A 16063-nucleotide genomic window follows, 5' to 3' on the forward strand; every position below is an offset into this window, starting at 1 on the left:
AAATAATATAAAAAGGCGCGATTAATATTAAATAATGCAAAATGAGGATTGTTAGTGTCACATACCGTTTTTTGGAATCGTCTTTTCATTTGAAATCACTGGCGCTGCCGTCTGTTGTTGCAAATTATGCTGATGAGCGGCGGCTAAGAGCGAACTATTGCTGCCACCCACACCCAAACCGCTACTGATCGAAACCAATGTGGGCTGTCCTGTCTGCAACGATGAATTGCCACTCGCCGGCGAGAGCAAAGGCACCAGCTGCGTTGGATCGACTATGACAGGATGAAAGGATTGCGACAATGACGGTGCTACTGTGCTGCCATGTGTGGAACCATTATTTGCGGCAGCGGCGGCGGCAGCAGGTGAGATCCGTATAACGCTGGTGGTGGCGTGACCAACGCTTGTAACCACAGAAGCAGGTGGCCGAGGTGGTGCAATCACAGCGCTGCTAACGATCGGTTGCGGTGGAGGTGGCCCGCCTGGCGACAGGGATATATGGCTATGCGCGAGTGGCGGTTGCTGCAGATGATGCTGCTGCTGCATGACAACAGATTGTGCTGGAGATAGTGGTGGCGGTACCTGGTGATGCGCCGAGTGCAGAGAGGAATGATGTATATTGCCAGCGGTTCCAGGCAACTGTGCAGCAGCTACATTAACACTGTTCTGATTGTGTATCACCATAGAGACGGGCGACTGTTGTGGCGGTGGTGCGGTAGCGTTGCCTTGCGCACGCACCGTTTCCGGGCGTATAACTTGTGAATAGCCCACTGTACCATACTGTATGGGGCTAGCTGCGGGCTTCCACTTAGTTGTTTGCGCATCCGCTGTCACAACGGGGCCACCGCCTATTGGCGTGAAAAAATTTTGGCGATTTGTGACGACTGGCACGGGCGAGTTGGTAACATTCATCGGCGAGGTACCGTGGTTGACAGGCGAAGAATAGCTTGGCGTTGCCGAGCGTGAACTGCTCAGTGACACTGTGGAGAATACGAGCAATGCATGTTTAAAGTTAGAATTAAAATACAGAATAATAATAAATAAAAAACACTGCACAAATTTAAAATATTACTTAAGCATTGAAGATATAAATTTCCAGCGACGTCATCTCTGGGCAAAAAAATATTTAAATTCATTTTCGCGCATACAGTTAATGAACACGGGTAAGTAAATGATTTTTCAAAATATATTATTTCACTATGTATTGTATAAAAAATTATTATTTTTATGCATTTTTATGCAAATTTGCACAAAGAATAAGTTGCAGTTTTCGGGCTCCGGCAGTAATTTTTACTTGCTAGTTTACTAGTTTCGTTTCCTCAAACGTCATTTGAACACTAATCTCTCCTATTTTGTATATTTTTCTACACATTTGAGCGCTATAGCATCCTCTTGAAAATCTGCACTTCACACTTTTCTTATTTAGTGGTTTTGTTCTTTCGCACATTTGCAATTTACCTGCTGACATGAAAGGCAGGTCTCAAGGCCATAATATCAACAATGTATTACATATGATCAATGCTCATCTCCAGGTACTTGAAAATGTGGTTGCGCCTTTTTTTCTCTGGTCAATTTCAAGTATTGTTTTAGTTGTTGGAAAAGGTATGGAATGGAGGAGAGTGGAGAGTTTGTTTTTGTAGGTGTAAATTGATGGTTAAGAAAAGTGAGTTTTCAAGTGCTCAACACTTAAAATCACCGTTTATAGGCAGAATGGTTTTCACAGTATACACAGCGCATGCTCATTATTCTTCACTGTGGATTAGTTTCCAAAACTGATATGGTACTGAAATTATGATGCACAACTGCTTGCATGTGTGAAGTGACTTTTTTGTTTGCTTGAAGCGAGGCATAAGGTCAGTGTACCGGAAAAATTCTCTCATTCTTTAAATATTTTACTTCAAAGTTTTTGTAATGGTAAAATTAATCACATAATACCATGTTCACACGAGGACTCTTTAGTACATCGTTATTGACATGTTCTCTTTTAGCGTTCCTTATTGCGTTCACACAAGTGCGACAATTTTCTGTATTTTCTTTCATATCTCACACGTCATGTAATCGGGTACACAAAAATATTTTCGATTAGCTAAATTTTATTTTACCATGAACTGTTACGAACAAGAACACAAAGCCTACCATTTTACTTTCGTCTTTCCCCGTCGTTCAGTTGCCTACAAAAAAAAAAACCGTTTGGACGACAGAAACAGTCCTTGTGTGAACACAGTCTAACTAAGCTAATACAATTATTTGATATTGCAGTTGATTTTTTCCCGCTTTTTGCTTATATTACCTAAAATATTAGCCACATCAGTTTCCTCCTGGTCAGAGCGGCCTGCCGCACGGTAGTTGGGTGACGTTTCTGAGTCACGCGAAGTGTCTTCATCCACTTGTGTTTTACTGCTTGAACGGCTATTCATATCACTGTTATTATGAGAAAGTGTCAGTATATTATTAATATAATTGAAAACTGCAATTGATATGACATACCGAGGAAATCGATTAGCACCATTAGGCCGAAAAGCATTGCCTTTCTGATTAAGATGGCGCGAGCACAAACCACGACGCTGAGATTCCTTGGAGCACATACCGCATAGGCGACGCCATTGTTTGCCATTGTATTTTTTGCGCACTCCGGATTCCGACTGAACAATATCACCCTTATTGAAGCGATGCGGTGTAGTTCCCTGAGATCTGCAATCGTATAAGTATAATGACTAAAATATTAAAATTTTATAATTGACACTATTTGCGACGTTACCTTGGGGTGCTTGATGTGCTGCCGCGGCTCTGTACACTGCTACGCTTGCTGCCCGCCGACAGCTTCTCGGGGTCGCCATCGCCAAGCGTGTAACCATCTATTTGCACACCCTTTAATTCATCATCCGACTCGAATTCATCGTATTGCCGTGACTGACGCCGCTGTAGATCATCTGATGGCGACTGTGAGAGCTGATGGCTGCTGCTGCTGCCGCCCATTTGCTGCTGAGAAACAACAATTTCTGGTAGCGACGCCGTGGCAATGTTGCCGTTGCCGTTTATCTTGCCAATCGCTCCCGCATTGTGGGCGTTCACAAGCAATGACTGCCCACTGCCACCTACATTTTGGAAGGGTGAGGTGGCAGTCGTCCTATAATACTCTTCTTGCTTTTGCAGATGCTGCTGTGCGGCACTATATGACGTCATGTGTGCAGGCAGCTGTTGTGAGCCCGCTACCGTAAGGTGTGTCGGAACTTTGCTGTCATAACGTGTACCCACATAACTCAATTGTGGATGATGGTGACCAGCACTGGTTTTGTGTGTCGCTGACCCTGAAGTACCGCTGCCACCGGCAGTGCGTTGTTGATGTGGAGAAGTGAGCAGCGCGGAGTGTGCACCGCCTGCCTTATGAGCGCCAAAAACATGTGCGTGGTGTTGCTGTGGAAAAGGTGAAAGCTCACGCAATTCGTCCCACCATGGCGGTAGCAGCAGACGCAAATCGGCCCGTTTAACCGTTTTGAACTGTAATTGTAGCGTATGTTAGTACATTTATTTACTTAACTTGTTTTACTTTTACATTTCTTATGTATGTATATGCTTTTTTGTAGATAATATAAATTGCATAACTTACTATTGGTGTCGAATCCGTGAGAATTTGAACGGTAAATTGTTTTGTGTTTGGATTGATGGCCGTAACAGTGCCCTCCACAAAAACGTAACCGGAACGACCTTCTATCTGACTGCGCACACAAACTCGAGTGTCCACATTAATCTAACGAAATGAGAAGAACAAAGAGTGTTTTAATTACACCACTGATTTGGCTTGTCATTCAAAGTAGGTCTAATTCATTGCTACAATAACTTGCTTGTGTGCTTCGACTTACATCAGCTAATGGTGGACTAGCGTCCAATATCACATTGAAACGCCCATTGCCCAAAACGTCCGTATAGGGTTGTGTGCAATTTTCCGGCGGATCGAATTCGACTGTAATTGAATTCGGTGTAGCAGCTGAAAGTGGTCTGCCATTGGCATCTGCGCCACTACAGCTACCGTTGTACGATGTCGTGTGTCGTATAATACCCGATGCATAGAAATTATTTAATTTGGCCAATACGCGCGTATTTGACCATTCGCTGAGATCCAAATTAGCAACTAGCGGCGGCTGCTGCTGTTGCTGTTGCTGCATGGTAACCACAGGCTGTGGTTGTTGCAAATGCTGCTGATAGGTGTGGCGTTGTTGTTGTTGCAACGCAGTATTGCTTGTAGAAGTCAGAGTGCGATTACCGCCAGTGCTGTGAGTCACACTCAACACATTTTGCAGCTTATAATTACTTGAAGGCTGTGTGCTGGAGACAAATTTTAAAATGAAACCAAATATACTATATATAATTATAACAAACAGTTATTGCCTTACCTTGTTATGATGATGCGTTTCTCGGGGCTTTCTAGGGAGGTGGCGCCTCGTCCAACCGCCGTTACAACTGTGGTTCCACTGTTTCCGTTGGCGCCAGCGCCAACTACAACTCCCGCCGGCAATGTTATGTTGGAATGTGCCGCCGTTGCCACCGGACTCACAATCATTGATGTCGCTGGTGAGTGCTGCTGTTGTTGTTGTTGAACAGTCGAACGTATCGCTGTATGGAGCATATCCGTCGATGTCGCGTCTTCATTTGCACCACTTGTTGTTGTGGCGGACCACGAAAGGTTGCTATTGCAGCTTGTAACAACAATATTTGCTGTTGCTGCTGATGATATTGCACTTGTTGTGGCTGCCCCGTTGCCGTTCTTCAAGCTCGCCGAAGTTAAGATACCGTTACTGTTCTCGGTATTTACATTAACGTTTTTATTCGTCGAAATTGGCTTGCTATCATGCCATAATGTGGTTGATGTGGAGATCGACGACGTTGCTGCTGCGCTATTGCTGTGGTGCTGTGGTTGTGGTGAGGTTTGCTGTTGCCGGTCCAGCTCGGCTGGATCGAATTTCCGCTTCTTCGGATGCTGCCGCGGCGCCGACTGTTGGCTATTGAGGCTAGCGGGCGGGTTTTGTTGTTGATAGAGAGCATTTTGTTGTTGCCTTTGTTGTTGTATTTGTTGCTGATCAGCAGCATACGTATTAACATGGTTCGTCGTTGTTGCTGATGCGACAGAAGAGGATACGGACGCTGATGATGTGCTGGTGGTTGCTGTTGCCGCCAAGGATGGTATTACCATTTTGCTGAGCGATGCAACAGCAATACGTTTTGCACACGGCTCCTCCTCCTCCTCTTCCACCTCCTCAGCGTCAAGAGTAAACTGCTGTCCACGTTGTTTTAAAACTTGTTCGGGTTCAGCGCGGAAAAAAGTCTTCTGTTCTTTTTGATGATTTTGCGTAGATTTTTTGCTGTTCGGCTGTTCTTGTTGTAATTGCAATTGCTGTTTTGCTACGTACAAAGCGGCCGTGCTTGCTGTTGCTCGAGCTGAAACCGCTTTGACCATTTTTCAGATGTTGCACGAAACATCGAAGTAAGCATTGGCAGACTTCACTGCAAAGTCTGCGCTGACAAGAGCGACAATGGTCCACACGTAATGTAATTTGTATAGGGATGAAGTCTTATGAAATATTCAAAAATGGCATCTGCAAAAAAATTATAAAAATTTTTTACTTACAAGTATACAAACACATACATACAAATATAAATTATAAAATATTAGTTATACTATGTATGTAAGAGTCAATTGTAGGTTATAACGAGCAAGCGCTACAAATCTATCTCTTGAAAAATCAAATACGTCACGTCAACAACTAAATGCCATCATCGTCTGTGCTGTTGCCAGTCAACCACCTTGTGGCAGACCACCACCAGAAATGGATCAATACTCCCACTTGTCTGGCTCGTCAGTATGCATTTGCGTGCAATTTGTTATAACATCATTGCTGACTTTCCATGCCATGCCCTGCCACCACATTAAATCTCTAGGTGGGCGTGGCAGTATAGTAGTAATTTCATTCGTCATCCGCAAGGCCTAACTCGCTTAACATGTATAATTTCCGTAACTTCGGCCTTCAATATGTAAAAGCAAAACGATCACAACGTTGACATTTGCACTAACCCACAACACACTAAATATGTAGAAATAGCCTACCTTAACCTACGTCAACATATAACCAACTAACACATGGTATTGGGCGAAGTATAAGCCAATTTGAGCATAAATAGAACTATGGCAACTGCTACACATACCATTCACTCAGAATAAAAGGACGCGACAGGAGCGGAGCAAAAGCAGACGCTAGATGTAACAGTGTATGTTTGGCAACTAGCTAACTACTATAGGTGCCGCTCAATCAGGCGGGTATGTTTGCTGAATGGACGTTCGTGAGGATAAAACAGGAGTGTGTCTGCAGCTGGGAAGTGGGGAGTCGCGAAGCGGTCGATACACAAAAACTACCAGCGAACTACGTGCTATGTTTGCTTCTCTTCTCCTGCACATTCTATGCTCGTTCACCAACAAATGCATACTGCCCAACGCAACTTGTTGGTGCTCAATTGCGTCACTATAATATCAAGTTCTCGTTGCAAAACCACCAACGCGCCAAGCAGACTGAACTAATATGCAGCATGTGTAGTACATAGAAGAGAAGGAAATAACTGCGGCGCTGATGATGATTGCGAGTGGTTGGTGTTAGTATGAATTCCTCCAGAGTTGGCGAGTGGAAATGCACAAATATCAGCCAAGGTAACTGGGCGGTTGTGATGGAGTTCAAAAAACTGAATAAGTTGAGCGCCAAAGAGAATTGCAAGCATATAACAAGAGAGTAGAGAGACTGAAATATGAAAAATGGGGCTGTTGTAGTAGAAACGAATTTCAAGTGCCTTTCATGGGCTGGTTCGTGTTCATCTAGGATTTTGTGTTGATTACAAGTAGGCTGCTTGAATATCACCGCCCTATGAAATCTGCTGTTTAATAGCGGTGCAGTGAGTCTATTTTAAACAAACAAAAAATGTGTATGTGCGATTCGCACGTGAGTAAAGAGGGTTGACTTAACAAGGCGAAATAGTTGTATAAAATATCTGGCTATACTTTAAATGGCATTAATTTTTAGTACTTTCAATTTTGGTGAATGAGTCCGTTTGTCAAATATCGTTGAAAACTCTACTCTCAAATGCCTATCACTTAACAGTTTTAACCGTCGGTATACCCTCAACAGGGCATATTAAGTTCCCAACGAAGTTTTTAACACCCAAGGAAACGACGCAGGGGGTTAAAGTATATACATACATATATAATTGATTAGCATGCCATATCAATTTTGATGTGAAACGTCTTTAAAATCACGCCGAAACATACGGGTACCAGGTTTAAAAAGTGGACCGTAACGAAAAGGTCTATATCATCATACCTTAATAATTAAAAAACTATTACTCTTAGAAACAAAAATGTGGTGTGAATATTTCGCTTATATAGTCAGCTCGCTGTTATGACATTGAGTTCGTGTCGGGGTCGAGCGGGGCGGCGGGGGAGGCATACTGCGTTAACTGTGCGAAACCGGCGCTCTCGCTTGTTTCTATTCAGTGTAACTCGTGACTCCGACTTTATAGCGCGGTGATTCTTTCGTGTGTTTGTCAAGTTTATTTAAACCGATTGATTTATACAAAAATAAGTGTAATTTGGACAGTATTTATATTTAAAATAACCAGAAAGTGATAATAAATATATAAACTTTTGCTATGTCGGCTTCAGCTCGTGCAAGAGTTAGCCAGAAATATAAATTACGGCTATCGTTACAAAGAGGGGGCTTTGGGCCACGCATAGGTACCACAATGTTCGGCGCCGAGCGAGCGAGACGGTTTCGGGTAAGTCGTAAAACTGCTACCGCCGACTCGCGAGTACCTCTACCACTGTAATACCTATACTTATGGACGTAACGAATGAACAGACGATCGATATATCTATTGGATCGGCCACGGAACACAGAGATGTCAATATTAGTAGAAGTGAAGCAATGCAAAATCATTGGCGTTCAGCGGACAAACGCTTCGAAACGGTATTTGAAGCCAATCCGTTTGGTTTATCCTGCAGAGTTTGTGATCGACTTTGGCTCGAAAGAGACTTCGTGCTATGCGGCGATGTCAATTGCGAACCACAACAGAACAGCTATCTCGTTGAGTTCATGAGGAATGAATTCGGCCTCAAATACGTACAAACATTACCGACAACATTAGGCAATACCACTATAGACTGTACATTCACCAGAAATAATAATGTTGACATTATGCCGTATGTTGCTTATTTCACATATCACAGACCTATGTTAAATAAAATTGTTGTCGAATATTAATCGTAATAATAAGTAATATATGTCTCTATTATGTACCGGCGTCAATCTTGTTTTCATTTCAATCTTTTACTTTAAAAGCGATTAGCAATATAGACGTTTCACGTTAAAACGGCCGTGTACCCCGGCACAGCCCCACCCGATTTTTTTCTGGTTTTTGATCATATGAATTCCACAATTATTTAATCCGAAACCGTAAGCATTCTGTCTTCGGTGTGGTAAAAGTAAACATATATTGGGGAGTCGAAAAAGTCTTTTCGTATTTTGTCAATAGATATTGCAGTCATATATCTCCAGTGCATTGTGTCATACCATATAGTGTTGGAAAGGTGAGAATTTAAGCTTCATTTAACCAAAAAAAATTAAATTCAGAAAAGTTGAAAAAAAATTACAACTGTTTAAAAATTAGTGAAAGTAATGAAGGAATTCACTATACAGTATACTCTCGAAAAGTAAATCGATTGGTATTTTGAGTAATTTACTTTTTCGAAAAATTTACTTTTCCAAATATATACATAAATTATCTGTTTTTATAATATTAAATGCATTTTTAAACCTTAAAAATTCATTCATTTATTTGCTTCAATAAAACATATGGATTTACATGAAAAACATATGTATTTATTATGAAGAGAAAAAATTTTGAATATTCTTCTGTTTTTTTCTTTGCAATATATTTTCTGACCATTTACATATGTACATATCTCAAAGTTTATTTACTAAACAGACACGATAAACAAGAGAGTAAGTGTTTTTGCAACATCGTAAAAAACGCTGCTTGCTTCGTTTCGAATTTTTTATCACACTCTCTGAAAAGTAAATTAAAAAATTTACTTTTTCGAGGTGCATGTGTAATCTTAAAGGTGATTTACTTTTCCGCGATTATTTACTTTCTGAGAATTTACTTTTCGAGAGTATACTGTATTTTGAAATTTTTGTATAAAAACGGAAAGAAGAAGACCCAATATGTCAGCGATGGAACTGTATGCTAGATACTTAAAGCTGCTGGCTATAACGGGCGAACTCTACGAATAAATTCGCGTATAAGTATAAAAATAGAGATAAGCGTTTGGCGTTCGATAAAACGTCGTAAACCATGCTATCGAGTTTTGGCCAAAATTAATTTTTAGTGACAAAACGAAGTTTAACATACTTGTACCTGATTGTGGCAAGAAAGTTCGGCTAGTTTAAGAAGCACGGGGTGAAAATGTACTACTGTGGGGCTGTATGTTTGCAAACGGTGTCGGAAACATGCAGTTCATCACTGATAAAATGGACAACAAAGACAACGACCCGAAACATACAGATCAAAACACAAAACTGTGGATATTGTACAGCACCCTAAAGTTTTAGGAACGTTCGCTTCAGTCCACTGATCTTAATCCGATTGAGCCCTTGTCTGCTATTCGCAAACACAACATAACATACACAACTGGCCTCCAAGAAGTAATTCTAAATGAATGGGGAGAAATATTGGGTAGTCGAAAAAGTCTTTTCGTATTTTCGCTTCATTCAACAAAAAAAATTAAATTCGGTATGTTGAAAAAAAAGAGTGAAAATAATCAAGAAATTCCCCCCTTTTTGAAATTTTTGTATAAAAAGGGGAAGAATGCCATGCAAGCTTCCAATGAAATTTGTGGATAGCTCGCTTCCGTTCTGGAAATTTTGATTTACACTGATGGCATAATGTCTCTAGCGGAAAAATGGCGATAAGTGGTCGATCATAATGGTTACTTATTTATTATAAATACATATAAAAAAATAAGCTAAAATTTGATTAGAAATACGAAATGACTTTTTCGACTACCCAATGTCTGGGCATTAATTACTATTATGTGTCAAACAGTTTAAAAGATGTTTTGAAGATGAATGGATACGTTACATAATATTAATTAAAGTAAAATTAATTTTTGTTTATATAATATATACAATTGTTTTACGAATACTTTGGTGATATGAATTCACCGAATATTTCAGTTTAAGTGTTTTTACCAATGTTCCTTTAAAATCAAAACTTAATTTTTGAGTTTACTTAAAATTTAAACTACATCCCAGCAATGAAACAAGATATTTTAATAATAATAACACATTTGCAAGAATTGTAGGCAATTCCTTTCTTCACATTAATTTTCCGAATACTTTTGTGACTTCTGTATATACATACATATGTATATACATAATTTTTGCACTACACCAAATTAATATTTTGCAGACTTTATACGAGTACCCAATTTGAGGCAATTCAATTAGGCCGAATCTTGCAGTTTAATTAAACAAAAAGCATGACAGAAGCAGAGTATTTTATCGGACAATTGCGGCCGACCGGCAGTTACAAGTTCCGCTTTGGTTCGTAACCACTGTGTGTTAACCCTAGTAGATGCAACGCGCGACTCACTAAAAGATTAAATTTGCTTTTAATTAACGCACATTCTTAACTTACACCCAACGTTGGGAAATCACTGCTGCAAACGATCTCGGAATCGGACTTCGGATTTCGGAAGTTTTACATGCATTGACATTCAATTGGCAATCGTAATCGTGACACGTTTTAGGTGTGTAATTGTGCACAAAATATGCGCGTTTGTAGTGTTTTCGGGTGCAATTTTGAATTATATGCAAATAAATAAAATACACAGAAATATAACTGCACGCTATACGAATAGTTTATCGTATCTTCGTTTACTTAAAACTGTCGACATCTGCGACATAACTTAAGAAGTGTTGGAGGAGGACTGTTAGATTTCTCGCTGATCGATGAAAACTGCTGCAATTTTATTTGTATGCTTTATAAAGTACTATGCATACCTACATATGTACAAATGTATGCACATACATATGTATGTATATATAAATGATTAACTAAAAGCGAAAGAGCAGCTGGGAAGAAAAGCTTACTGAGTTCTTCTATTTGTGCACATCAACAACGAGAGTGAACCACGATAGTATGCTATGCATGCATTCATGCAGAGAACCCTGTAGGACATAAAATTATACTAAACATTAAATAAGTGATGTTCGCGATTACAAGCGATTTAAATTTGATTACCTAAATCGTTATTTTTTAGGTGAAGTGTCTTCTTTACTTATTCTAACATCTGGCAAATGCCACCTTGTCCAAAGGTTACTCTCATCACAACTAAAACTCGTTCTCATTCTGAATTTATTTTTATTTTATACTTATGTTATATTTTATGAGTGTCACTTCAGATTTATTGAACAACCGATAATGCCAATAAAAATGCTCATACTATGTACCCTGATATTTATTTTTTATAAACTCTGCATCTACTCTTACATTAATGCTTTTATTATTTGTGTACTAAACAATTTCATTGAAATTAATAGCACATATTTCGTGCAGGCTAATTCTTGCAGGGCTTGCGACTTCACTAAGTGGCCATTTCTAGTACGCAGTGTAGGTCTAAGTATTTTCTACTCACTTAGACTTTATTTGTTTGGCGTTTTCTTAGTGAAGCCAATTCATTTGTATAATTGTATGCGTCTACATGTATAGTATGTACATTAGAGCAACCGACTTCTTTTTCTATAAAATTGATAGCTGGGAAATGGTTTATGGATTATTGTGAAGAACTTTGTTTGAGAGACTGTGGGTCTAAAATAGGAGTCGAGCCAGCTATTTTTAAGATGAAGTTTAAAAAATCTAAAAAATCGTTTGTACATACATGTGATTACATAGTTATCCGATCTGACTGAATCCGACAAATAATCAATAGAACATCAAAATTCACTTACGTATTAAATTTCATTCGGATATCTCAAAAACTGACGAACAAACTTTTATAATCGCTAAAAAACTTCGCCTTAAAAATCGCTGGTTCGAGACCGATTTTAGAACCATAGTCTCTTAAGCAAATTTTTTCATAATGAACCATAGAACATTTCCGGCATACGCGATTTTACAGAAAAAAAATCGACCCGTTCTAATGTACATACTTATATGTATGGGGGGTTTATGTGCATGGAAGGAAGTCGGAGAGATTCGCGCATTTGATGATTAAAAAACCACAACCGGCCGCTGACTCATCTAACTGAACTAAAAGCGCGCGACTAACACTATATGTAATTGACACATGTATATTTCCATAAGTAGATAAAAGCGTGCTTACATATGTATGTATGTACATACATATACCTGTAAGTATATATGTATGTCAATTTGCGGTATGCAGCTGGTCTGTTGACAAGCATTGCGAAATTTACGATTCAGTACTGTTGATAATCATGACAAGCTGTGTGGATTTATACCATGTTCAGACCGACACTTAATCACACGATTTCGGCTGTTGAGTGGTTTATCCCACTAATCTTATAAATTTATCAAGATTTCGCCATACAAAAATGATAGTTCCAAATCACTTCATTGAAATGATTTGAAACTGATGCGACTCTGATTTTGCGCCATCTACTTGTCAGCATTGGAAATCTGTTACATTATTACAGCTGATTTAGATACTACAAAGGAAAAAAATGTAAACAAACAAATTTTTTTTTAACCAATGAATCTAATTTCACTTGAAAATCGACATAACAAATGAAAAAGAAACATCCATTATTTCAATTATATGGAAAATATTAAAAAAAAGACGGCTTTTATTTCAAAATATTAAGCGATGTGAATTCTTGAATGACAATAACAGCTGTTTTTTGATCTTTCTAACGGCAGTGAGAACGGGCTGATTAGTGAATGTAATTAAATGTAATCTAATCCCTTTAAATTTTTTGTCTGAACATGGTATTAGCTTTGTTCATCTGATCGAATATAAGCGAATTTGTCCATCTTAATTTTTCACACTATGCATTTGTCTGAGTCGTCGATATCGGACCACTATAACGCATGCCATACAAACTGATCCACCAAGCTCAAGCCCTTGCGTAGACAACTTTTATATTTACCAAGTTATCTTTACAAAATTTGACAAAGATTATTACTCACAGCACAAGAATCATTGATCGTATTGCTCAGATATCTTCACAAATTTTGGTATGCTATATTGTTCCTTCGAATATTGATCATAGAACCACTATTTTTCGTAAATTGGTTCAGAGAGAGGAAGAGAGCATAGTTATGCCGGTGAATTAATATTTTTGAGGAAATAAATTGAGCTAAGCAGTTACTTATATACACATGTATCTGTATGAAACTAGAATTTTTGATTGATTTTTGAAAATTGCCATCAACACATCACGAGTCAATGCAAAGATAGAAGAATGGCTAATTAGTTGGTTTTGCAGTTTATTCTAGTTGATTTGCCCTGCTGTCAAAATACACACAAGCAAACCTCTGTACAGAAATAATTTGCCTACTTAGATTGATATGGGGCAGTCTTGCATCCGATTTAATTGCAATGCATGTTGTCTTGTTCAAATACTTACATATGTAAGTATGTATATAAACCGACGTGTATCTACATACATACACGACTATAGCCCAATTACAAAATTTGTAATCGAAATTTGAGTGTCTCAAGCAAATAAATACCTAATTTCAGCGAAAAATACATTTGCAATCATTAATATGGTAATTATGATTTGAATAACTTTTCGTGAAAAGTAAAATGAAACTCAACTGAGACATTCGTAGTGTGATAGGTTGAGACGAAAATAAGCAAAACAATAAAAAACGTTAGCTTTGGTTGCTCCGTAGCTGGAATAGTTCTGTGGGCAAAAAATAGTAACACTTTTTAATTTTAATTTCGCGCGAAAAAGCATTCGCCGATATACCATATGTATATTTTCTCTAGGTTGGTATGACTGTCAGTGACATCTGTACCAAATGTCACATCAAAATAATCATATACATTAGCTTTTAGTATACTGACTTACGCCTGTATTTCTGAAATAGTATATAAAGTGCCTTCGGGCATTCGGCGGTTTTTACAGTGAGTAAATTTATACAATAAAGAAGTTCCATTAAATTTTGTATCACATTTCTGGCGCCGAAATGTTCAGAATGTTGGAAAAGGTCTTCGGTGTTAATTGTTTGTCGCGAGCAAGTATTTTTGATTGTTACAAATTATTCAAAGAAGGTCGAGAACGCGCTGACGACGAACCACATCCAGGACGGCCATTAACATCGACTGACGATCGCCACACGTCAATAAAATAAAGGAATTGCTGCTTGTGAATCGACGATTAACGGTCAGAGATCGTACTGACATCGTTGGAATATCGGAAGGATCAGTAAAAACCATTTTGAAAGATCATTTGGGCCTAAGAAAAGTGAAAGCACGATTGGTTCCAAAGTCACAATTTTTTTTGTAAAACAGCGTCACGATAACGTCCATGAAACAATGCTTTCCGACTACCCGAATGTCATGGTACGTATTATTATTAGCCACGAGCTTTGGATCTACGCTTACGGACGGGAAACAGGCGATCGATCGGCCGAACATAGTAGCAAAGGTCAACCGAAGCCGAAAAAATTACTTCAAAGCAGGTAAAAATCGAGGTTATGTATTTTTCTTCGATTATCAAGGTGTGGTGTACTCCGAATTCCTTCCGATTGGCCAAACGCTCAACAAAGAATAGTATTTGAGTGCAATGCGTCGTTGGCGCGAAGTTATTCGTAAAAAAAAGGACGGAACTATGGGCTGACAATTATTGGTATTTGCCCCACGATAATTCACCGTCGCACACTGAGTTGATTCTTCGTGAGTTTTTTTGTCGAATTTTCAACCAATATCGTATCGCAATAACCATATTTGCCTGATTTAACTCCGTGTGACTTCCGGTTATTCGGCAAACTCAAACAACTGCAATTAAGTGCGATATAATAATAAAAAAAAACTTGACTATTTCTATTTTCCACCTAAATTTTGAGGTTATGTGAATAATGTGTTCATACAAAAGTTGTAGATATATTTATTTCCTACAACTTTATCTCAAAGTTCTTTACGTACATACATAGCACTCGCAGTTTTGTCGGAAACCGTTTTGACTCTTAAAAATTCTAATTCCTTTATTTTCTGATATTTTATCTTTGGTTTCCCATTGGTTTCATACTGATACGAATTGTTTTGCTTTAAAAAAAAATATCTACCCTGGTCAACATAATATCGAGACAAATTAAATCGATTTTGTTCCATATTAATATTAATTTAAAAACATATGTAACTGTAAATAAATATATAATTGACAGTTTAAATTTGTATAAATTCATGTTCTGCAAGAGCAAATAATAATAACAAAAGTAACATAAGTAGGTAGGTAATAAAATAATAAATTCATTATGTATAAATATTGTGCTTTACGCAACAAGTTCAATGTTCTTATGTAACGGGTTGTAACGGAAGCTTATCAAATTTTCATTTTCATACACCAACATTTCGTGTAGAGAATTGTCAAAGAATCAAAAAGGCACAATGAGCAAACATTATAAAATAAGGAAATCATAAAGAATAAGTGGAAGCGAAAACAGTTGCTGAAACTTGCCGTTATCAAAAAATATAATATAATTAAATTACGAGATTGTAATACATAAATATGTATGTACATAAGTATATTCCAAGCAGAATACGAATTATTTGTGTTGAAGAAAACCAATAATTTATTGGCCAAACACTATAATACATATGTACATGTACGTATAGCAATGAAAAAAAATCGAGGGTTTAATAAAACGACAAAAACGTTTTACATACATTTATGTATAAAACTACATCATACACTAGCAACGAATTGACGAATGAATTTCTGCTGCTCAACGAGACCAAACAACGAACGTATGAACTACGAATGCGAGAACGATTTAT

The 16063-nt window shown here is 38.2% G+C and overlaps 1 protein-coding gene across 12 annotated transcripts in view; it reads right to left on the reverse strand.

Moving 5' to 3' along the window:
• The window catches only part of LOC105230980 (putative transcription factor capicua), a 74990-nt gene that overhangs the window by 14726 nt on the left and 44201 nt on the right, over positions 1 to 16063 (reverse strand). For 11 of the 12 annotated variants that reach the window (XM_049449712.1, XM_049449710.1, XM_049449709.1 and 8 more), the window contains exons 4-10: positions 4389 to 5588; positions 3858 to 4320; positions 3605 to 3745; positions 2756 to 3495; positions 2485 to 2688; positions 2288 to 2418; positions 66 to 977 (exon numbers count right to left, since the gene is read on the reverse strand). In XM_049449712.1, coding sequence (XP_049305669.1) covers positions 66 to 977; positions 2288 to 2418; positions 2485 to 2688; positions 2756 to 3495; positions 3605 to 3745; positions 3858 to 4320; positions 4389 to 5449 — 3652 coding nt within the window. In that variant the 5' untranslated portion in view covers positions 5450 to 5588. Of the gene's footprint in view, positions 1 to 65; positions 978 to 2287; positions 2419 to 2484; positions 2689 to 2755; positions 3496 to 3604; positions 3746 to 3857; positions 4321 to 4388; positions 5589 to 10731; positions 12069 to 16063 lie in introns of those variants that run through there. The other variant, XM_049449713.1, reaches the window with a different exon arrangement.

The sequence above is a fragment of the Bactrocera dorsalis genome, chromosome 2 (genome assembly GCF_023373825.1).
Source record: "Bactrocera dorsalis isolate Fly_Bdor chromosome 2, ASM2337382v1, whole genome shotgun sequence".
NCBI classification, from domain to species: Eukaryota; Metazoa; Arthropoda; class Insecta; order Diptera; family Tephritidae; genus Bactrocera; species Bactrocera dorsalis.